General features: G+C 40.1%; 1 protein-coding gene across 6 annotated transcripts in view; it reads right to left on the reverse strand.

Annotated features, from left to right (window-relative positions):
- PCSK5 (proprotein convertase subtilisin/kexin type 5) overlaps window positions 1-23119 on the reverse strand; it is a 249914-nt gene that overhangs the window by 81493 nt on the left and 145302 nt on the right. For all 6 annotated transcript variants that reach the window (XM_018085966.2, XM_018085965.2, XM_018085967.2 and 3 more), the window contains exons 11-12: window positions 9887-10004; window positions 8699-8887 (exon numbers count right to left, since the gene is read on the reverse strand). In XM_018085966.2, coding sequence (XP_017941455.2) covers window positions 8699-8887; window positions 9887-10004 — 307 coding nt within the window. The remainder of the gene's footprint in view (window positions 1-8698; window positions 8888-9886; window positions 10005-23119) is intronic.

Raw genomic sequence — 23119 nt, forward strand, 5'->3', positions numbered from 1 at the left:
AGCCAGTTCCTAACCCAGCACAGAGTGCCACTGTCCAAGTCGTGGGCTGCCAGCTTTTCCAGGAGTATGCTGTGGGAGATGGTGTCAAAGGCCTTGCTGAAGTCCAGACAGACCACATCCACAGCCTTCCCCTCATCCACCAGGGGGTCACCTGATCATAAAAGGAGATCAGGTTGGTCAGACAGGACCTGCCCTTCCTAAACCTGTGCTGGCTGGGTTTGATCCCTTGTCCATCCTGTAGGTGCTGTGTGATTGCACTGAGGATGATCTGCTCCATAACCTCGTCAGGCACTGAGGTCAGGCTGATGGGCCTGTAGTTTCCCAGGTCCTCCTTCTGGCCCTTTTTGTGGATTGGCATGACATTTGCCAACTTCCAATCATCTGGGACTTCCCCAGTGAATTAGGACTGTTGGTAGATGATGGAGAGAGGTTTGGTGAGCTCTTCTGCCAGCTCCCTCATCATCCTTGGGTGGATCCCATCTGGTCCCATAGACTTGTGGGGATCCAAGCAGCTCAGTAGGTCACTAACTGTTTCCTTGTGGATTACAGGGGGGCTGTTCAGATTCTTATCTCTTTCTACAAGCTCCAGAAGCCAGCTGTCTTCAGGAGAGCCAGTCTTACTGTTGAAAACTGAGACAGAGAAAGTGTTAAATACCTCAGCCTTTTCCTCATCTTTGATAACTATATTCCCACCCATGTCCAATAAAGAATGGAGGTTTTCCTTGCCCCTCCTTTTGCTATATGCATGTATATCTTTTATACATGCATATATACGTATGTATTATATTTATCACTATTTTAATTTGGTCTTTATGTGTGAAAATTCCACTGGTAATAGCCATGTTTAAATATTTTTTAATTAAACAAGATGTCTACAGCAGAAAATGCAATCGATTTAAAATGTTTTTCCATAAAACAGAGAAAAATCCATCATTGGACTAGATTAACATTTATGACATTTGCACTTGTGACTTTTTACTGTTATTTTCTAAACTAATTTCAAGCTTTATTCTCAAAAGGTAGTGAAGTTCAGCAAGCATTGGGAAAACGAAAACTGCCACACAGAACATGAATAAAATAGTTCTTGCTGGGAGCTTAGGTCAGTCAGAGGCATGGGGTCAGGTACAGCATATCCACACTTACTGCCATTGAAACTGTATGGACCATGCACTTTATAGGGCTCAGCCAAAAGTCGATTTTCATGCTCTCATTTCAAACACAGAAACATAGCATCATAGAGTTGGAAGGGATCTACAAGGATCATCAAAGTTCACCTCCTGGCCTTACACAAGACAGTCCCCATAATCACACCATGTGCCTGAGAGCATTGTCCAAAAATTCTTGAACTCTGGTAGGCTTAAGTGTCATGACCACTTCCCTGGGGAGCCTGTTCCAGTGCCCAATCACCCCCTAGATGAAGAACCTTTTCCTAATATGCAACCTAACTCCCCAGACACAGCTTCATGCTATTCCCTTGGGTCCTGTCACTGGTCACAAGAGAGGAGATCGATGCCTGCCTCTCTGCTTCTCCTTGTAAGGAAGACGTAGGCTGCTATAGGTCTCTCCTCATTCTCTTCTCCAGCCTGAACAAGCCAAGTGATCTCAGCTGCTCCTCATATGGTTTTCCCTCTAGACTCTTCACCATTTTTGGAGTTCTCCTTTGGACACTCTCCTATAGCTTTGCATCTTTCTTATATTGTGGTGCCCAAACCTGCACACAGTACTTGAGGTGGAAATACAACAGTACAGTGTCGAGTGGGGCAATCACCTCCCTCGACTGACCCCATGGCCCCCATGACATGGTTGGCCCTCCTGGCTGTCAGGGCACACTGGTGACTCATATTCAACTTGCCATTTGTGCTTTTTCCATTTTAAATGAATGCCTATAATAGTATTTATTGAGAACACAGTTGTGTTGGGCAGGGCACGTCTCAAGGATGAAGGACCACCACCTCCCTAAGATCCTGCTTTATGGTGAACTTGCCACCAGCTGCCGCAAGAGAGGAGCCCCAAAGAGAAGATACAAGGACTCCCTGAAACAACATCTCAGCCTTGGCCATACTGATCAACATAACTGGTCTACTCTGGCCTCCAACTGGGAGGCCTGGAGACACACCATCTATAACGCTGCTGATGCCTTTGAGAACGCACGCAGGATCACCCTTGAGGAGAAAAGACAACACAGAATCGTGCCTTGCAAAATATACCACCTAAGGAGTCTTTCTGTTGTGCCTTTTGCAACCGGACATGCCCATCTTGCATTGGCCTTTTTAGCCACCAACGTGTTTGTAACAAACGTGGATAGAGCCCTTCCCAAATCTTCGTTCACGAAGCCTAGCCATGATGATGATAGTATTCTAATCTATTAGAGATCATAAAATTAAATTAAAATATATATTTAGAATTATCTTAATTTTCACTGATAATTGTGTGAGAATTTCTTCTGATGCAGTTCTGTGCCTCTGTATGTGCACCTATGTGTGTATATGTAAATATATTCTGGTAGCAGAATGGGCCTGTTTCATGTCACTGTTAAATCAGTTCTCTGAATACAGCAAAATCTCACAAACACGTGGCACTTATTGTTTACTGAAAAGGTAGAAATTAATACACAGTTATTACCCAGAATTAGCATGTGAGTATGTTCATTTTACGTCATTGTAGAGATTATTTCCAACTGTTAGTTAAATTGTCATACTGTTGTCATATTGTTGTTGTCTGATAACTAATGTATTACTTTCTAAACACCCTGTCAGTGCAACAAGGCAGCAATATTTCTCTTTGCCATCGAGGCAACTAGATTACCCAACTCACTATTCCCCTATGCTCACAGGTTGAGCACACAGGGTAACAGTAAACAGGGTAACATGAGAACAGTGACCTGTCACTAGTGGGCTCCATCTTAGACCCTGTGCTCTTCAAAATGACTTCGACGCAGGACTGGAAGGGATGCTAAGTAAGTCTGCAGATGATACAAAACTTGGAGGAGCTGTTGACTCCCTTTAAGGCAGGAAGGCCCTGCAGAGAGATCTCAACAAATCAGAGGATTGGGCAATCACCAACCATATGAAGTTCAACAAGGGGAACAACCCCAGATGTACATACAGATTGCAGAATGAGATCACCAGCTGGTCAAGGGAGGTGATTGTCCTGCTCTGTTTCTGCACTGGTGAGGCCTCACCTTGAATATTGTGGCAGTTTTGGGCACCACAATATAAGAAAGATATTAAGCTATTAGAGAGTGTCTAAAGGAGGACAACAAAGATGGTGAAGGGCCTTGAGAAGAAGCCATCTGAGGGGTGGCTGAGGTCACTTGGTGTGTTTGGCCAGGAGAAGAGGAGACTGAGGGGAGACTTCATTGCAGTCTCCTCATGAGGGGAAGAGGAGGGGCAGGCACTGATCTCTTCTCTGTGGTGACGAGTGACAGGACCCAAGGGAATGGCCTGAAGTTGAGTCAGGGGAGATTTAGATTGGATATTAGAAAAAGGTTCTTCACCCAGACGGTGGCTGGGCACTGAACAGGCTCCCCAGGGAAGTGGTCACAGTACCAAGCCTGACAGAGTTCAAGAAGCATTGGACAACACTCTCAGGCACATGGTGTGAATCTTGGGGATGGTCCTGTGCAGGGCTAAGGGTTGGACTCGATAATCCATATGGGTCCCTTCCAACTCAGCATATTCTTTGATTCTGTGGTTCTGCAAATTATATAGTATTATACAACTACTGTGCAATTACACTGTAAATTTTGTATCCTCTGGGCTTCTACTTGCATACATCGAAACACAAGGTGCTGTTTATTTTTACTCTAATTAGCCTAATATTTTGCATAATAGTTTTTGTTGGAGTATGTTTGTCTTATTTTGAAATTTTTAATTGTTGTCAGATTTCCATTTTAATAATGCATCATTCTTTTAAGCAATTTTGGGAGGAAAAGACAAAAATCTAATATCTTGTGTTTATAAAAACATCTTTACCTAAAATATGCTATGATTGGAACTGTAAGCTTCCACCCATGGAAATGGTGAAAATCTGGTAATATTATTTCAGAGAAAACTGACTAGCTTTTTTTAAGAATACTGCTTTGGGAAAGATTTGAATTTTATAAGGTAAAGTCTAAATTTGAATCTTTGAATATATGTACTGTGTTTCTGCAAATGAGTCAAAAAGCTACAGACAGATCAAAAGAACAATCAAAAACAAAGCACAAATATACTGACTGAGGCTGTCTGTATGTGCATGTTGTACATACACAATGGTCCAAGTATTTCTAAGTTGCTTTGCTTATGCACTAAACTCTCAAATCAAAGAACCTTTGAGGCGCTACAAGGACTGCATTTTAAGTGATGTTAAATGAATGAATTAAATGATCAGATGTTCAGGTGTACTTTCCTTATCCAGAAAGAAATATATATGGAATAGGATCTTTTAAGGAGCATGGAACCAGTTGAGATGGTAACTTTGTTATTTGTCAGGTTGATGCTGTAAGGTAAACATATGCAGGTATTCTTCCCAAGAATGCCAAGGCAGTGGAAGCATTGAAAAAAAGGTTTATTTCAGATGCAAGGACCACTTTTTTACAATGTGGCGCATCGGGCCTTCAGGGGCAAAAGGTGAGTTCCTGCCCCCTCAGGACCCCTTTTATCCTCTCTGTTTCTCCCCTGCCTTCCCGAGACCTCTGTGCATGTCTGTTAGGGCATGTCTCCTCTCACATATCAGGGGGAGAGACTGACAACTTCTCTTGCTCTGTGAGGGGAGAAAGCACTGAAACCGCCTTTGAGAGTTACCATCTAGGCAGAAAGCCTTCCTAGCGAAAACTGAATTCCTAACTTTCTGTTACAAATTCTTCTGAAATTGTACCTGTCCCAACAGATGCCAAGTCAAAATTTATATCAAGGACATACTTATCAAACATTATCACGGATAAGTAAATGATTAGTATGCAGTCTGATGAATTGTTAATTGACTGTTACAGATTATTATATATCGTGGACTTAATAATACCACCTCAGAGATCTTTTCAGTTACTGTATAACAGGGACACTCAGCATGAAGGTTGGCCCTATACTTTTCATCAGATTTGGATACAAAAAATGTAATGTTGTTTTTGTTTAATATTAGAGTATTGCAATAAAGATTGCACCTATAAAGAAAGGTTTCTTCTACTTTTGATTGCCAAGACTTTTTACTAAGCAACCTAGTGAGTAAGATTAGATAAGAATATCTTGTTTTTGGTCTAAGAGTCTCCTGCAGAGGAAGGTATTATTAAAATTTACTGATTGTCTAAGGTTTCACGGTAGGAAAAAGATGGTCATGAAAATACTTCCCTTTGTTAGTGAACAGAAGTATTATTAATGTCAGGGCCATATAAGCATAGGAAGCTAGTGGCCTGGAAAGTTGCCACCACGTGGCTGAGATATTTCAGTTATGCAGTTCAAGTGGCAACAGCTGCTTTAAATTTAAAGGCAAGAATTAAATAAGCCATGACCTCAGTGGGAGACAAATGGGCCCTAAGTTTGCTTCTTCTATCCCCTTTGTGTTTAGCCTCCCCTCCATAGCCTCCCTGTACTGAATGTTTGTTAGAGCTGACCTTGGTATGTCTCAAAAAACACTCAGAAACCCACGCTGCCAAATCTAATGACCAATTGTTTTCAAAAAGGGGATACTGTTCCCCATTGGTCTTAACTGTAGCCTCATCCTCACACCAGCCAGCACTTTCCTAGCCTTTATTTTCCTCTGCTGCAGTACATCCAATGTAATCATGTTTAGCACTTTCGAAACAACAAAGCAGATGTTCCTTGTAATGTAGTTTTTGAAGAATGCACATAAAGCTCAAGCCAGTGACAGTGTAATCCACCAAATGACTGCAAAGGAATCCATATTGACTCTGACTAACAAATTTTCTTACTGAAGTAATTTTAGGGGATGCCAACATTAGGGATAAAATATGCAGAAAAAAGGCCAGATACTGCCTTGAGGGACCTACTTGTCAATGCACCAGAATCTACACACAATGACTTTTCATCCAGAATTGGGGGAGAAGAAGTGCACATGTAAAATATACCTTTTGCACTTAAATACGTTTTACCAGCAAACTGTTTCAAATTAAACCCAAATGATTAACAGTAAAGCAATGAGGTTTTCCCTGGGTTCAGTAAAAACAGCTGATATTGCTGTTATTAATCATGTATGCGTGCATTAAAAAGTCTTGTACGTCTGAGAAAGCATCTAAGTCAGGTAGCAGCAATGTATAAGAGCGTCTGTGACCTCTGCCTATTTAAAAAAAGCCGGACTGCTTGCTGCCAACGTATCTCTCCATGCATGCTTACACTTGAATGCATTTTTTCTGATTTTTAACACTTTAAGAATCAAGAACCTCATAACTAATTTTTCATATTAGTGAACAACAACATTCCTACTTCAAGTTTTATTCTATAAAATGATGCTAAAACATACACTTAACAACATTCAGCATACTACTAATTTCCAGACCTTTAAGCCGTATGACTTCTTACAGCCAGACCAAATAAAATAAGCCTTTTTGAAATACCATTTTGAAAAGTATTGTATTCATATCCATTTCTTTACCCTAAGAAAGGGCTTGTGAAGACTCTAGGTATTTCAGACCTAGAATGTGCAATATACATTTATCCCTAATATTAGTAGCCCAGAGTTGTTTGTTTCAGCAAAATGTGATTACTAGTCAGTATATCTCTGAAGTTCCCATGGGAAGGGAATTTCTGGTGTGACTTTACGAGCTCTGTCATGAATAATTTGGTTTTTGGGAAGTGCTAAAACATGAAAAGGCCTTTCAGGTTTCTTTGTTTTCTGGTTAGTCTTGTGATACTGTAGTATAAAAAAACAGTTGAACTTCCCCTTATTTTAATACATATATTTGCATTCTCTCTCTCTATGACAGGTATGAAAAGTAACTAGTTTCTGTGGAGCAGGGGTTACAGAGAAACTGACTGAATCAGATTTTGTACCTATTCCACATAACAGTCATCACCAGAGATGAACTGTGAATACTGGAATGTTTATCCCTCTTGCTGTGGGTCAGCTGCAACACATGAAAGCCTAGAGCCAAAAGTTAGCTATGTTAAGACCACTGGGTTTACACAAGATTGTTTCGTTTGGATACCTAGTTGGAGGACTTTCAATTTTTTTCACTTTGGACCAAGGAAGGACCGCTGCATGAAAATTGAAAAGAAAACTAAAAAAGGATTTCTTCAAACAGAAAAACAAAAGCCTGTTTCATAACTAACAAGAGAAGCCTGCCTCTGCACTGGTTAGCAGAGGACAAATTCTTTGTTCAGTGTAGTAGTGTAGCAGGGAGATACACAGATGTGTGTGCCTATGTGCTTTTATCAGCAAGGTTCTGATGGCAGAGGAGATATTCTAGAGGACCCCAAAATTCCAAGACAACTTTCTGTCCATTTGATGAATTAATGTCTATAGCCTGAAGAGTATTTTCAGTACACCTTTTCTTTTATATTAACATAATCTCTAATGAAAATGGACATTCACACTTCAGTCAGAACCACGTCCATCTGACTGTCTCCAAACAAGTCCTTTTTTTTCCAAGAGGAAAGATAAGTCCTTCTACCACTGAGGTACAGGAGGACATACAAGTCTCCAGAGCTAGACAGTCAGCATTTCTAGCTGTGGAAGTGTGGATGAAGAGCAGTCTGGAATGCAGGCCATTTCCAGTTCATTAAAAGTCCTGGAGAGTAGGACTAGGGATATAAACTTTTGAGAAGACTTAAGCATGATGGCAGAAGAGTTCTTACAACACACGTTTGATATATGGCAGCTTTTGCAGTTTCTGAGACATATAACATCACTAACATCAACTTTTATTTGGGAGCCAAGCATTGGGTCTAACAGAATGGCCGTCATCTAAATCTGCAAGTCACTAAGGAAAAAAAGATTCCCTGTCATACTATGGTCCCATTGGGAAGAATATTTCTAGCCACATGGAGAACTATAGAAGCATTTCTAGTGCAAATGTAACTTATTTGCACATTTGTAAATGAGGTAAAGTGTGAGAAGGCTTCTGATGTGTCTTAGTGCCTTAATCATCTCTGGTAGGAGGTGGTGGTGTTGATCATGGATTTAGCGAGATTTACCTGCAAAGTCTGTCAATGTTTTCTTCCAAGAAAATGTCAGTGTTGTCCTATTATGAGCTTTTCATGGGTTGAGTATATTTACTTTGAAAAACAGGATACAGAAATTGGTAACACCAGGAACTTAAAGAAAATAGCAGTAAAGAACTACTATTCTATCTGATTTTTATTCCTAGCAAAAAAACCGGAAAAGAAAAGGACCAAAATGAAAAATAAATGGCTATAGTACATAGAAATACTTCCATTCAGTTTCCTTATAAACACTGAGCCTGTTACTATTTTCTTCACATTTCCAGCTATCTAACAACTTGTGAACCACAAAAGACTATCAAAATTAACTAATCTTTATTTTGGAGATTATATCCTTCAACAGTTTTACAGACTACTCTTCCACTGAGATCACAATTTTTGAGTTCATTTGTACTTCACTCTGCCCAGGTCTATTAGAAAAAATAATTAGCCTGCGTCTGCCAGCAACCCTGCTGTAATGACTTGTCTATTCTTTGCTGACATGGACATCTCAGCACAGGCTCTGCATGCTGACTGTACTGTGAAGCTGTGTTGTCATACTATACCTGTTGGCCAAGAGCTGTGACCTAGTTCCAGATGGAGAGGTTAGGTAAATTGCCAAGTCTCCACGCCGAGGGTGAGTAATAGTGATGCGCACAACCACATGCTCCAAGTAGATCACATGGTGGTTAGGATTATCTGAACAGCCAGTGGCTTTGTAAATTGAACGGACAACGCTGTCAGGTCGTATTGTTCTATAATAGAAACATAGCAAACAACATTATCATTTCTTGCTTTTTGTGTAAAATAGACAACCACATATTTTTTGTTTAGTAGTGAATGACAGTGTGGGACAACTGAGAATTCGGTAGCCTCTAACCATTAGTTTTAGTATGTACTTCCTAGCTAAAAATATCATCACAGGGTAATTATTTTGCTGCAGCTAATGGCTAATGGTCTGTATTTCTGTTAAGCATGTACACAAGGTAAAATAGGAATAAGTCTTTTGGACAGAGCATTTTTGTGGATTAGTGGCCAGCTGAGAATTGCTAGGATTGTCATGGGATCACAGCTGGTTGCTAAACCCCAGGAAATGCCTGGTATAGTTATAGTCCTTGCTTACGTAACAGCAAGTATTACATATTAACTGTACTGAATGGCATGTGTTTTAAATTGGCATGGTATCCTTGCAGACTACACCAGTTATGGATCAAGCCTGTCAAATATAATTATCAAACAATAATCTTAATGCTTTGAAAGTGTGCCTTATAACTGATGCTGTCTCTATATCCATACAGTGCACAAAGAGAATTTTGCTCTTAAGCCTGGTTCTATAGACACCCTATCCTAGCAAGTGAAAAAGTTTAGTCTTAGGCTCTGAGCTAGAGACTCTCCTAAGACTGTTTGAGAGAGTATGGAAAGCGTATTTGCTTCTTAGATCCTGGACTGGTAAGTCTGTACTTTTCTTAGAAGGGTGACTGAAGCGCACTCAACCAAACATTGTTCTTTGGTGCATCATCAACATCAAAATTTATTGTTATCCAGTCTGGCCTGTTTTACACCTTACAGGTGTTCTTTAAACTAGGGCCTTTCCCCAAGCACTACAGGGAACAATGTTTACAGGCAAATGACCTGACATCTGTGAATGTGACAGAGATTCCTGGTATAGCTTTCAAAATGCAAGGGAGGGGTAAATTATACCCAAACTCTTTCCATAAATTTATGCCAGCAAGAGTTTTGGTAGCGGGTATTACTTGATTTGCCGATCTGTGTTCTCCACACACACATGCTGTGGAGGGACTGTTGTCCACTTTTCTGCTTCTATCACCATTGCTTCAGCATCCATCAGTCCAAATCCATAGAGGTGGCTCACTGCAAGGTACAAACAGAATGGTTGCAGTTATAACAAAAAACTTCAGTTTTCATCATAGATTAATTCCAGAGAGTCACATCCTAACAGCAGCTGCTTCTTTTCTACTTCTTCCTTGCTTTCTCTCAAAGCTCAAAAATCTCACTACCAGAAACATTAATGACTATACCTAATTTATTCACTAAACCTGTTCACTGCTTTCTTACAGAAGTGGCATGAGGAGCTACTTACATTGCTATCTAGCATGGTAGGAGTTACCTACCATGAGAACTGCAGAAGGCCAGAGAGTAAAATTGCCTCTGATTACCCTTTGTCCATGCACCTTAATTTTGCCCTCTTACAAGAGATAATATTAAAAGGTGTAAAAAACTGGAGGAAGGTTATTTCTGTTACTCCAGTACCAAACACGGGCATGTACCTGTATTAAAGGTAACTGAGACAATAAATTTGACTGTCTTTTGTAACTGTTGTATTCTCTTAACTTCCCTGAGTGTAAGCAGCATGTAGATGCTCTCCCGTTCCTGTATGCAATATGGTTGCCACCGATCAAAAAACCAGGTAGAGCCAACAGTTCCCTAAAGCTGTGCATCATGAGGGTGAAAAGCACTTATTGAATCAGCTGTATGGTTTTGGATGCTGTTCCAATCAAAACAGAACCTTGCAAATGTATTTTGCTGAATTAGAAGAGCTGCTAGATATGTTTTATTGTGTCAAGTTAGGGCTTTTGATAAAGTTCTGACAGCAGAAGGAGTGAAAGAAAAAAGCTTCCACAGGGAGGAGATTAGATTGGTAATATCACTAAATGAGTTTGCTTGCTACCAGGACAGTGCTACCAGGAAACCCTCAGAAAAATGTAAGTGCTATTTTAACCAACAGTGAAACAAAGCATGGTGTAAGTCATCCCAACTGCACTTTGCAGAGGGTTTGTGATAGCAATCTCTATCTATTGCCAAAACAGAATTCAAATGACTCTTACCCCAAAAAAATCCCCAACCTTATCAAACAAATACAGTTGAAAGCATAAAGATAATCAATGTTTAAGGATCTCATCTTCCAAACATGGCAGTACCTAATACTGTCTGAAACTGCCAGCTGAAAAGGGTTCTTCAGTGGAAAATACTGCAAGGTGTAATGACTGTGTAATGAACTGGTTTTCTTCCCATCTCCTTCCCCCTAAGCCCCAAACTGAAGTGCACATAGGATGGAAATGTTCCTTAGGAGACAACTACTGCTCTTCTGCCAAATGAGGCATGCGTCCTGTTCAGAAATGAAACACAACTAAAATACATGAAAATAATTAAATTCAGCCGTCCTTCAGCTTTCTGAATTCTCTTTCATGTATTTCAAAAACAAATAGATAGGGAAAGAGATGTTCTATTTTTACATGCGGGGAGAGGCAGCCAGAAAGACGGCAAGGAAAGCTCAAATAAAGAAACTTTTTGTACTGTCAAGAAGACTCCTGTGATGGAAATCTCCTTAGTCTTAGATGCCATCTTGCAAAAACCACATCTGATTATGAGCACATATTTATCTGTGAAGACGTTTGTCTGTTCGTACACTAGAATTTTAATTAATAATCCTCCTGTCATCTCTGAAAATCAGCAGGAGGAACAAGTCTTACGTAGTCTGTAACTGTACACAGTTACTCTGAGCAGTACATTCAAATAGTGAGGATTAAATTTTCAGGAATGGAAAATATTTTTCAGCTAACTCACAGAATTTTTAATTCCTGACAATTAGCAACTTACATTGACTTAGCACTCAGAATGTCCAGTTCTATATATATGTGTGTGTTCAACCCAACTACTGAGCTCAAAGAAGAGCCAAGATTCTCCTCAACTCACCTTCTCTTACCCAGAAGTAAGGGCAGAAGAGCACCTAACTTTGCCACCACTAAGCAGTGACCTTTTGATGGAAACTTAAGTGACTTTTAATCTACTCATTCTAGAATCTTTTTGCCCTAATATGCACATTAAAAATGCAAATAAAATCTAAAGAGTGAACTTTCTATCTTTCCCATCCTAACAATTAGTTGGGACATAGAATTTAGGAGAAATTTTCATTCAGGAGAAAAAATTACCAATCAAGTCTATGTGGTTGTGTTAACTGTCCATGATTCAATGCTTAAACTCTTTTGCATGAGAGCAGAGGTAGGAGTGAGAATTTCTGCACCTTCTTGCTTCTTTTCTTTCCACAGCTGAAACAGAAGTACATTATTTCCTTGAAAGGTTTTTGCATTGAAATAAAAACTTCCTGACAGTCAGGGATGTGGACAGCTGACATTTGGCTGCCTGCAACATTTGCACTTCAAAGCCCTTGATGCAGTGGGTTGGTTAGCAACTGATGGTACCAGTAGAGGTCCGTAATTTTCAAAGACTAAGGAACAGCAATTTAGGAAATAATCACAGTTAAAGTAGATGTGTCTTACAGAAGAAAGCAGATTTTGTTCTCTACTGCCTTCAAATTGTGTCTTTTCATCTGCATACATGCTAGTATTGCCGTACCAAGGTGTATCTCTCTGAGGTTAAAAATTACCTGAATAGTCCTCATGGGGCCATAAATGTCTTCTCGGAAACACCTGGAACTGCCACTGATTTGTTTGCAAATGGTACTGAGTTGACTTCTGCTAACCCAGATATAAAAGCAGTATCTGAAAGGTACTGATGACGGCAGACTGAGATAAGTTAATTGCAAGTGCAAAATGTCTCCAGACCTTGCACCAACCCAACTGCTCTACATTATCACTGTCGTGAATTCCTGATGGGTTCAGTTGATGCTAGGAATCATTAAGGACATCAGATGGAATATTGGGCTGTTTTGTAAGAAGACATTTATCTTTCGGAGAAAAAATACAAATGCGAGGTTTGTGCAGTGTAAGCTGGTGACTAAGGAGTAGTGCAAGAGTCCACTAAGGAGGGTCGCTCTTGCTCAACTGAGGCATTAAAAAATGTGATCATCTTGTGATCAAGCTGTCCATTGGTAGAACTGTCTTGAATTCTCTCTCTACTCATGCAGCAATGTAACTCACCATTTATATTTCTGTAAAATAACAGGCATACACAGAGCTTTACAGATGCAGGACATGTTTCAGAGAAAAACTTGCCTCTCACAACACAGTTAAATACTGAGTTTTAACTGATCTCTTTAATCTTATCACTAAGAGAATAACGTTTCTCAGGACTTCATTTAATAATCTCTGCAGCAATTCCTCCACTAGTGCACCATGAAATCAAGGCCTTCTCAGCTGCCTGAGAGACTTCCCGAGTTTCTTCATAATCCCTTTGTTTTTGTCTGAAACTGCTATTGAAAATTCATTAACTTTCTCATTTATATACAAAGAGTATGCAAAGCTATCCCCAAATCTAAAGGCAGAATGTATACCCCACTTGACTTGACTAAGAGAAATAAGAACAGCTGGTCTTGATAAATCATAACAGAATCATGCAGACTTCAGACACTGAAAAAACATTTCCAGTGCAGCTAAACTGGATTTGTTAGGCTGCAGTTTTGTCACCTGTCATGAAGATGTTTCATCAGTAACTTAGATGCTAAGCCTCCCTTGCTGTTTTACTCATCTGACAAAAGCATTGCAGAATACTTTCTCCCTGGTATATTTTTGGCCTTTCCTATATAGTATCCTATATACTGTGAAAGTAGCATCTGAAATATAAATACTTTGTATACACATACCAAATACTAAATCAGAGAGAAATGGTAATAATTTCAGATTGTCAAATGAGGAATATGCAGCTTCCTTAACTAGATTAATCTGTTTGATTGTAAATATTATAACTTGTTTGTTTATGTTACTATAGGATCTTGATCCAAAATGAGATTGACTGAATAGGAATCTAAAATATCCCTTATACCGTGGTTTTCTTAAATGTTGCTTAGCAAGTCTAGAAGATGTGAGACTCTCATCCCAAAAGTACTTTAAACTGACCAACCTTTCACATTTCACATTTTAATTGCAAAAAGAAAGATTTAATTCTGTACTGCTTTAATAATTCTATATTGCTTCTCTGTCAGTTGCTTAGTATACAGAAATGTTTCAACTAGGAAAAACAATTGTCTAATGAAAATTAAGGGACAAAAAAGGAGAAATGTTATGATGACATGGCTTACACTGTTTTGTTTTGTCATGTCCTATCTAAGAGAACACTGATCTTGAATGAGAATTCATCTTCTTTCAGCCATATTGCTACTTCATGTCAATATATGACGAGAAATCTGTGATAACCGGGGGTGATTTCTGAAACACATAACTGTTTTACAAGCCAGTAACACAGCCATGAAAGAACATGCTTTTTCACTCTTGCTTTTAAAACCAATTTCCTCATGCTTTTCAAGTTAAGCATATTTTTTGTATTTTATACAGAACTGATCCCTCAATTTTTCTACTTAAAAACAAAGCAAAGGGTAAACTAAGCCCTTTCCCACAGAATTCCCTGAAATCCATGATTTCAGCAGGGATGCTAGAAGATTGAGTTCTTACACTTACCAGCACATTAGAGAAGGTTGTGAAGAACAGAAAGTTGCCCAATAGATTTGTCTTAAAAGCGGCAGCTACAAAGATGCACAATGAGAATCTGAAGGGCCTCTATATCATAGAATCATAGAATCACAGAATCATAGAATCATAGAGTGGTCCAGGTTGAAATGGACCTTTAAAACTCAGCTACTCTGACCTCCGTGCTGCAGGCAGGGACACATTCCACTAGACCAGGCTGCTGAAAGCCCTGTGCAACCTGGTCTTGTGCACTTCCAGGGACAGGGCATCCAACAGCTTCTCTGGGCAATGTTCCAGTGCCTCACCATCCTCATCACAGAACCATAGTATCATAGAATGTTAAGGGGTTGGAATGGACCTTAAAGATCACCTAGTCCCACCTCACTTCCATAGGCAGGGTCACCTCTCATTAGACCAGGTTGCTCAAGGCCTTATTCAACCTGGCCGTAAACGCTGCCATGGTTGGGGCACACACAACCTCCCTGGACAATTTGTTGCAGAGTATAACCACCCTCACAGTAAAAAATTTCTTCCTAAAATCTAACCTAAATTTCCTCTCTGTCAATTTGCACCCATTGCTCCTTGTCCTATCACTACAGCTCCTGACTGAAGAGTCCCTCGCCGGCTTCTCTGTAGGTCCCCTTTAGATACTGGAAGGTTGCCATGGGCTCTCCACATAAACTTCTCTTCTCCAGGCTGAACAGTCCCAGCTTTCTCAGTCTGTCTTCATAGGGGAGGTGTTCAAGTTCTCTTAACAACTTCATGGCCCTCCTCTGGACTTGCTCCAACAGTTCCATGTCCTTATGTTGGGGACACCAGAACTCAACGCAGTAATCCAAGCAGGGTCTCACAAGAGCACAGTAGAGGAGGAGAATCACCTCCCTTGACCTGCTCGCCATGCTCCTTTTGATGCAGCCCAGGATTTGGTTGGCTTTCTGGGCTGCAAGTGCACACTGCTGGCTCATGGTGAGCTTTTCATCAACCATCACTTCCAAGTCTTTCTCTGCAGGGCTGTTTTCAATCACTTTTCTGCTCAACCTCTAGGTGTGTCTGGGATTGCTGAAACTCAGGTGTAGGATCTTGAACTTCGCTTTGTTGAGCTTCATGAGGTTTGCCTCAGCTCACCTCTCGAGCCTGTCCAGGTCCCTCGGGATGGCCTCTGTTCCCTCCAGCATTTTGACTCCACCAGCTTGGTATTGCCCACAAATCTGATGAGGGTGCACTTGATTCCACTGTCCATGTCACCAGCAAAGATGGTGAACAGTATTGGCCCCAATACAAACCCCTGAGGGACACCACTTGTCACTGGTCTCCAGTGGTCTCCACGTGCACAAGGACTGTTGACCACAACTCTTCGTATGTATATTCAGTCAACTGGACCACTGAATGGTCCATCCATCAAATCCATGTGTCTCCAATTTGGAGACGAGGATGTTGTGCAGGAGTGTCAAATGCTTTGTGCTTCTGCCCCTATCCACCAATGCTGAAGTCCTGTCACAGGAGGTCACCAAATTTGTCAGGCATGATTTCCTCTTTGTAAAGCCATATAGGCTGTTACCAATCACCTCTTATAAAAATGGTCTTCATTATGTCCAATGTAAATGCACCTTCATTTCCTTTAAAACAGTTGTCCCTTGTCTTGTCACTACAGGCCTTCGTAAAAAGCCTCTTTCCATCTTTCTTTAAGCATTCTTTATATATTAAAAGGCCACAATAAGGTCTCTCTGGAGCCTTCTCTTCTCCAGGTTGAACAACTCCAGCTCTCTCAACCTTTCTTCAAAGGAGAGGTGCTCCAGCCCTTTGAACCCTTTCATAGTCAGAAAGGTGCTAACAGAATACTTTAAAAATTGCTTTTAAGTTTCCAGTTGTGTTTATGTTAATTTCTAATTTTTGTATTAGTACAAATAATTTCTTCAATAATATACTAACCATGGCTTTACTTGATAATAAGTTCAACAAAAACCAATTTACATTTTTATTTTCTTCTGAAAAGCTCGTATTCATTTATAAAATAGATTGCCCAAGAACACTATCAGGATAGCTAGTAGAATCTAAATCTCCAGTAGCCAGTGTCCCTTAGTGAATAGCTTGTATGCAACTCTGACACTGCATCACCTTCTATGAGACTTTGCAGCCATTTAAAAAAATAGCCCTAGAACACACCATCTTAAAACACTACGGAATTAAATTCAAGATTCCATTTGCATCCATATCCTGGCACTTTTTATTTATTTCAGAAATTTAAAACTCATGTGGTTATTAAGTAGACACTGGTTGACAGAATGGACTAAAAGTGAAATTCACTTTTGGGCCATCAGAGTCAGGTTCTACTAGTAGCGACAGCGCGTACCACCCAAATAGATCCCCTGCTCATGAGTGTTAGCAGCTTATGGACAGAAGCTCTTAGTATTGGGATTCAGCTGGTCCACAGTCAACAGTGAGCATGTGTACCAAGCACAGCCATGACAAGTTTTCCCCCTACTCGCAGTTTTTTCCACCCCATCCTCTAATTTACTTCCCAGCACTTGTTTAGGAATGAGTAAACCAGGTTAACACAGTCCTCAGAGCACATGGTATCTACTGTGTCCTGCATATGGGGACATTTTAACCAGCCAGAGAAAATACCAGTGAGCCTTGCTGAAAAGCAGTGACCAGGAAGCCTGGCTTACTTCTCTGCCTCCAAAGGAGCAGAGTTGTGACAGAAACAGAAAACCTGACTAGTGCTGGCTGGTAATTGCTAGGATAGACAAGCTGTTGCTTCTCTGCAGCAGAATTTGGCAGTAAATCATAAAGCCTCTACTGAAGACATTCATTTATATCCCTTGAAATAAGTCAGCTTATGTGAATGGAATAAATCTGAGGATTATATGCATTTAAAGAGGAGAAAAAAATGTTTGCCAAAATAAAGTTGGCTAAGAAGCATCTACAGTAATAGAAACTATAATTTTTTAACTAGGAGTAGTCTTTTTAAACTGGACTTTAATTTTCTTTTTTTTTACAAAAAGCACAAAGATCCATTGAAAAGCATGGCAGTTTGCAAATTTTCTTTAAACAAAAAAAGCCATTTTGTGACTGCACCATGGAACACCTTTTAAAAGAATATACTCATTTCCTCTATTAGGAGAAAATTTACCCTCAGAGGTATATTTAGAATTTCTTGGTAGCTCAAAAGCAGCCAAATATAATTTCATTGTATCAAACAATAAAAACACCTTTTGTGCTAGGCTTCAGCTCAGAATAGGTTATGACACATGAATCAAAGGTACTGTAAGTGGAAATCCCGACAGATTGCTATCAGGAAACACAAAGACAGCATTTCTGTGCTGTCAGATGTATCAGGCACTTGGTCTCCTTCTTGTTCTGTCCCACACAATGGCTCTGTCTCTTCTGAAGTGTCAAAGCTCCAGCAGGATATTTACACTCAAACTAATTCCTGACTGATTTTGGCAGAGGAAGGATATACAAATACTCAGAAAAATCACAATAAAACCTTTTGCAAATTGTTTAATAATAATGATGCTGATTTTTAGAACTAAAACTTTACCAATTTTATCCTAAAGCAGAGAAATTAATTAACTGAGCTGACTTCACACTCTTCCCATAGAGCTATGTAGTAGATTCTCATCAGTAACCTGATGCAAAAGGAAGATAAACAGTAAGCCAAGCCTACAGACATAGCTGGGCAATTGTGGATGAAGTTCAGCATCATCTCACTTAAAAGTGACTCCTCAAAAGCTGATTTTTCTGGAGGGCACCTAACTGATCTGAGTTGTAGCCCCCTACTATTATGAGAAATTCTACACCATGACAGGATGTCTTAAGGGCTTAAAACACTACATTGTAGATGGTGTGATCTTCTTCCTAATCAGCCTGAATCCTAGTTCCATTAAAGTGGGCACACTGATAAGAAAACTACAACTAGTTTGGCAATTACTGAAAGGAACTATAGCAATGCAACAACAGTGAAAAGCTTTGGTGTTCTTAAAGGCAAGTGCTTGTTGTTTTTTTAAAACAATAGAATTACCCCATGCATAAGATGTCCACCATTGCCCTGGATGTATACAAGCATGGCTAAGATATTTGCCTATAATGTTAGCAGAAGTGTACTGCATCAATAATTAGTATATAAAGAGGTCATGCAAATGCATATAACTTTCAAAGACTTTTCTTTTAAAATTCAGTGTTCAACATCTATAATTAAGAACTTGTGCTTTGGAGAATTGTATCACTTTATCAGTCATTTTTTAAATTGTTTGATCCTGGTTCTTCTTTCTCAATACTGCCAATAGGAATTTCCATTTCACATTACATGGTAGACTCTTAGGTTATGAGTCCGTAGGGGAAGACTTTTAACCCTCCCCTTCCTCCCTACCCCCCAGTCCTTTGCAGAGTTTTCATAAAGGTCTGAGTTGGACTTCTTAAAAGGAAGTAATGTCAAAGGTTATCATTCCCATGGTATGCATCCTGTTAGTGCTGTAAGTCTACTTGGCAATGCTTGGAATACTAGAGAGCTGTAGAGCATAGTAATTATCCATAGCTTTATATCTAAGACAAAGTCATCTCAGTTCTCAAGCTGAGGCACTACTAGTTTAAATACTTTGTCTGCTATGCTGATCATAGTTTGGTGACAATTCTGAGTGTTATATTATAATACAAATGTAAAGCTTAATTATGCATCTTGCCTGCTGTTATTCCTACTTTAGAGCCATTTAATTTACATTTTAAAACACTGGTAAGTCTGACTCACGATATATGACCCCAGGAAAGTAACCAACTCGAAGACCAAATGTCCATCCACTTTCCTTTATGTATCCCAACACAGGTTTGAGGTTTCTGCTTAAAATCTGTTTTACATTCACAGATTCATTTCTTGCTTTTCAGAGACAGAAGAAAACAGTGTTGCAGACTCAACAAGTAAATGAGAAGCTTTGATAATGAAAAGTTTGAGGCTGGGAAAAGTAATTATGCCTCTCTATTTCTCTGAAAGATTCCCTCTCCTGCTTTGTACAACTCCATTTCTGGAACTATATAGACGTACTCCTAATCTTAAATGTCTTTCAACTGGAAACAACATTGTGTGGACTTTAGTTTGTGTTAGAGAGAAAAAAATTCCAACAACCACAACCTAGGCTGCATAGTTCAATATATTTTCCAGCTCCCTTCCCCAAATCCCAAAGACATATTTTAGTTTCACTCAAGGCTAGCAGAGCTCAGTTACCTGGCAATTTGTTTGGGTTTAACATATGAAACACTGAAAAATTCTTAATGCAATTTTAATATTATGTTAAGGAAGACTTTATTTATAGCTGCAAACCGAACTGCTACATGTGGGAAGGAAACAACAGTCACCTAGAAAGGTTGCAGTGTCCCTCCGAAAACATGACAGTAATTTTAAACTTGCGGCTAAAATACACATGTTTTTACACCACTTTTCGTCAACCATCTTGATTTCCAAATCCCACCATGGATTTTTCTCTAGCCATGACAATGATCTCTGTATGAAGCATTTCTAAAGGTTATGTTATTGACTCTGTGATTCCTATGATATTTAAATGTGGATGAGATTCCTGAGGACACAGACCTTTCCTATCTTACATGTGCTGTCAGTGCTGGGGGAGACACTTTCAGCCACTGTTAGACTAGCTAGTAATTGGAGCTAGTTTAATTACCTCCTTTCCAGATGCTAATCTAAACGCTGCTTTGACTTCAGACAACTTCCAATCAGGAGTTATAATGCAAAAAAGTTCCAATTAATCTAACCAGTTCAGCTAAAAGAAGACTAATGATTACCTATGTGAGTGCCAACATCTCTCCTCAGACTTTATATCTACCACTCTGTTGAAGACAGTCATGGCTACAGGGCTAGATTGCCTTTTCCAAAAATACATTTGCTTTTCCAGAACTCTTGCTGTCAGCTGCCTACTTAGAATCAGAATCATTTAGATTGGAAAAGATCCTTATAATCATCAAGTCCAACCACTAACCTTACACTGCCAAATACTAAACCATGTCCCCACATGCTACATCAATACAACATTTAAATACTTCCAGGGATGGTGGCTCTACCACTTCCCTGGGCAGTCTGTTCCAATGCTTGACAACCCTTTCAGAGAAGAAATTTTCCTAAATATTCAATCTAACCCCCCCCGACACAACTTGAGGCCATTTCCTCTTGTTCTACTGCTTGTTACACCAACTCCCACCATGCTACGATCTCTTTTCAGGTAGTTGCAGAGAAAGATAAGGACCCCCCAAGCCTCCTTTTTTTCCAGGCTAAACAAGCCTAGCTCTCTCAGCAGCTCCTCATCAGACTTAGCAGCTCTGTTGCCCTTCTCTGGACATGCTCAAGCATCTCAATGTCTTTCTTGTTGTGAGGGCCCCAAAACTGAACACAGGACTTGAGGTGCAGCCTCACTGGTGCTGAGTATAGGAGGACACTATTTCTGATCCAAGCCAGGATGTTATTGGCCTTCTTGGCCATCTGGGCACACTGCTGGCTCATGTTCAGCCTCTGCTGATCAGCATCCCAGATTCTTTTATGCTGGGTATCTTTCCAGCCACTCCTCCCCCAGCCTGTAGCACTGGCTGTTGTGACTGAAGTGCGGGACTCAGAACTTCACCTTATTGAACCTCATACAACTGACCTTGGCCCATCGGTCCAGCCTTTCCAGAACCCTCTGTAGAGTCTTCCTTTCCTTCAGCTGATCAACACTCCCACCCACTTCAGTGTCATCTGCAAACTGACTGGGGGTGCACACAATCCCCTTGACCACGTTATTGGTAAAGACATTAAACAGAACTGGCCCCAGTACTCAGCCCTAGGAAACACTACAAGTGGTTGGCCACCAGCTAGATTTAACTCAATTCCCAACCATTCTCTGGGCTTGGTCATCTATCCATTTTTTTAACCAGCAAACTGGGCACCTAATTGAGCCATAAGCAGCCAGTTTCTCCAGGAGAATGCTGTGGGAAACAGTGTCAAAGTCTGTTCTGTACGTGTCACATGATGGCACTCAAGATGACCTTCCCTGGCACTGAGGTCGGACTGATAGGTCTGTAGTTCCCCAGATCCTTCTTCTGATCCTTCTTGTAGATGGGCATCATATTTGCTAACTTCCAGTCAACTGGGACCTCTCCAGTTAACCAGGACAGCTGGTAAATGATGCAAAGTAGTGAGCTGTTGCCCCAGTTCCTTCAGTACCCTTGGGTGGATCCCAATTGATCGCAGAGACTTGTGTGTGTCTAGGTGATATAGCAGGTCACTGACCATTTTTGCTTTGACTGTGGGGGTTTCATTCTTCTTCCCACTCCTGTCTTCCAGCTCAGGGGGCTGGGTACCCAGAGAACAACAGGTCTTGTTATTCAAGACTGAGGCAAAGAAGGTATTAACTACTTCATCTTTTTCCTCATCCTTTGTCTCTTTCTTTCCTCCTGCATACAATAAAGAATGGAGATTCTCCTTAACCCTCCTTTTGTTGTTAACGTATTTATAGAAAGATTTTGTGTTGCCTTTTACTGTAGGAGCCGAACTGAGTTCTAGCTGGGCTTTATCCCTTCCAATTTTCTCACTGCATGCGGTTCATGACATCCTTGTATGTAGTCCTCCTGAGTATCCTGCCAATGGTCTCCCACAGGTGATACACTGACCTTTTTCCCCTGCATTCCAGGCAAAGTTTTCTGTTCAGCCAGGCTGGTCTTCTTCCCTTAATATTCCAAGCACAAAAAATCACCTAGTCTAGCTTGCATAGAATATGATCTTCCTCATTCCTACAGAGACCAGCGCAACTTCCTGTGTTTGGTGTTTGACTGACAACAAACAGAGGTGGGATATTACAACAGTCAAACTCAAAGCTCCTGTTTCCCTTGCTCCATCCACTGTGTGTATGGGTATTAGGGCTGGATAGAGTTGATATTGGCTACCAGTGGCATGTGAAAATATCAGGAAGCATCTGTAAGACTGGAAGGTCTTTTGATATATGAAGAGCTTTGACTTATTGACATAACCACTCAAAAGGGCTTGCTATTTTTCAAAAGTCTTATGTCAACTTCTGACATTTTTAAAACATAATTTTAAATTTATTTATATTTTAAAGTAACTGAAAACATGCAGTAGGGTGTTTACGAATAGTTTATTTGTGTTCTCTGAAATGCACATATTGTTGTGAAGATTTTCAAGCTCATTTCTGAATTTGTTCCTGGCTACTGGTTACCACTACTTAAATCTGTCCAGTCTAGGTCTCTTATTTAGGAGCCTAGATAGGCTTGTCTATTTCTCACTCCCAGACTGTTAATGCTCTACTTACAACAAGAATAATCACCAATTTTATTTAATATTGTAATTAGCAATTATATTAAAAAGCTGTAAAACATTAAGTGACTAATCCTTTTCACTGGTCACTCTTTGGTGGAAGTAGCAGATATTCCAGCTAACCTAAAGGGATGTGACATAACTCTGGTAGTCTCTTACTCCTTGGCAATTGAGGTGACTCAGTTTCTGTAGGAATAATATCTCCACTGGGCCTAGGAATGGTCTGGAACTGAAAAAAGTGGCGAGAGTTTTGATTTCATTTTATCTTATCTTTCACTAGCATTTTATTTCACTGAACT

Source organism: Manacus vitellinus, unplaced genomic scaffold (genome assembly GCF_001715985.3).
Source record: "Manacus vitellinus isolate BGI_N305 unplaced genomic scaffold, ASM171598v3 scaffold_9_pilon, whole genome shotgun sequence".
In the NCBI taxonomy this organism is placed as follows: Eukaryota; Metazoa; Chordata; class Aves; order Passeriformes; family Pipridae; genus Manacus; species Manacus vitellinus.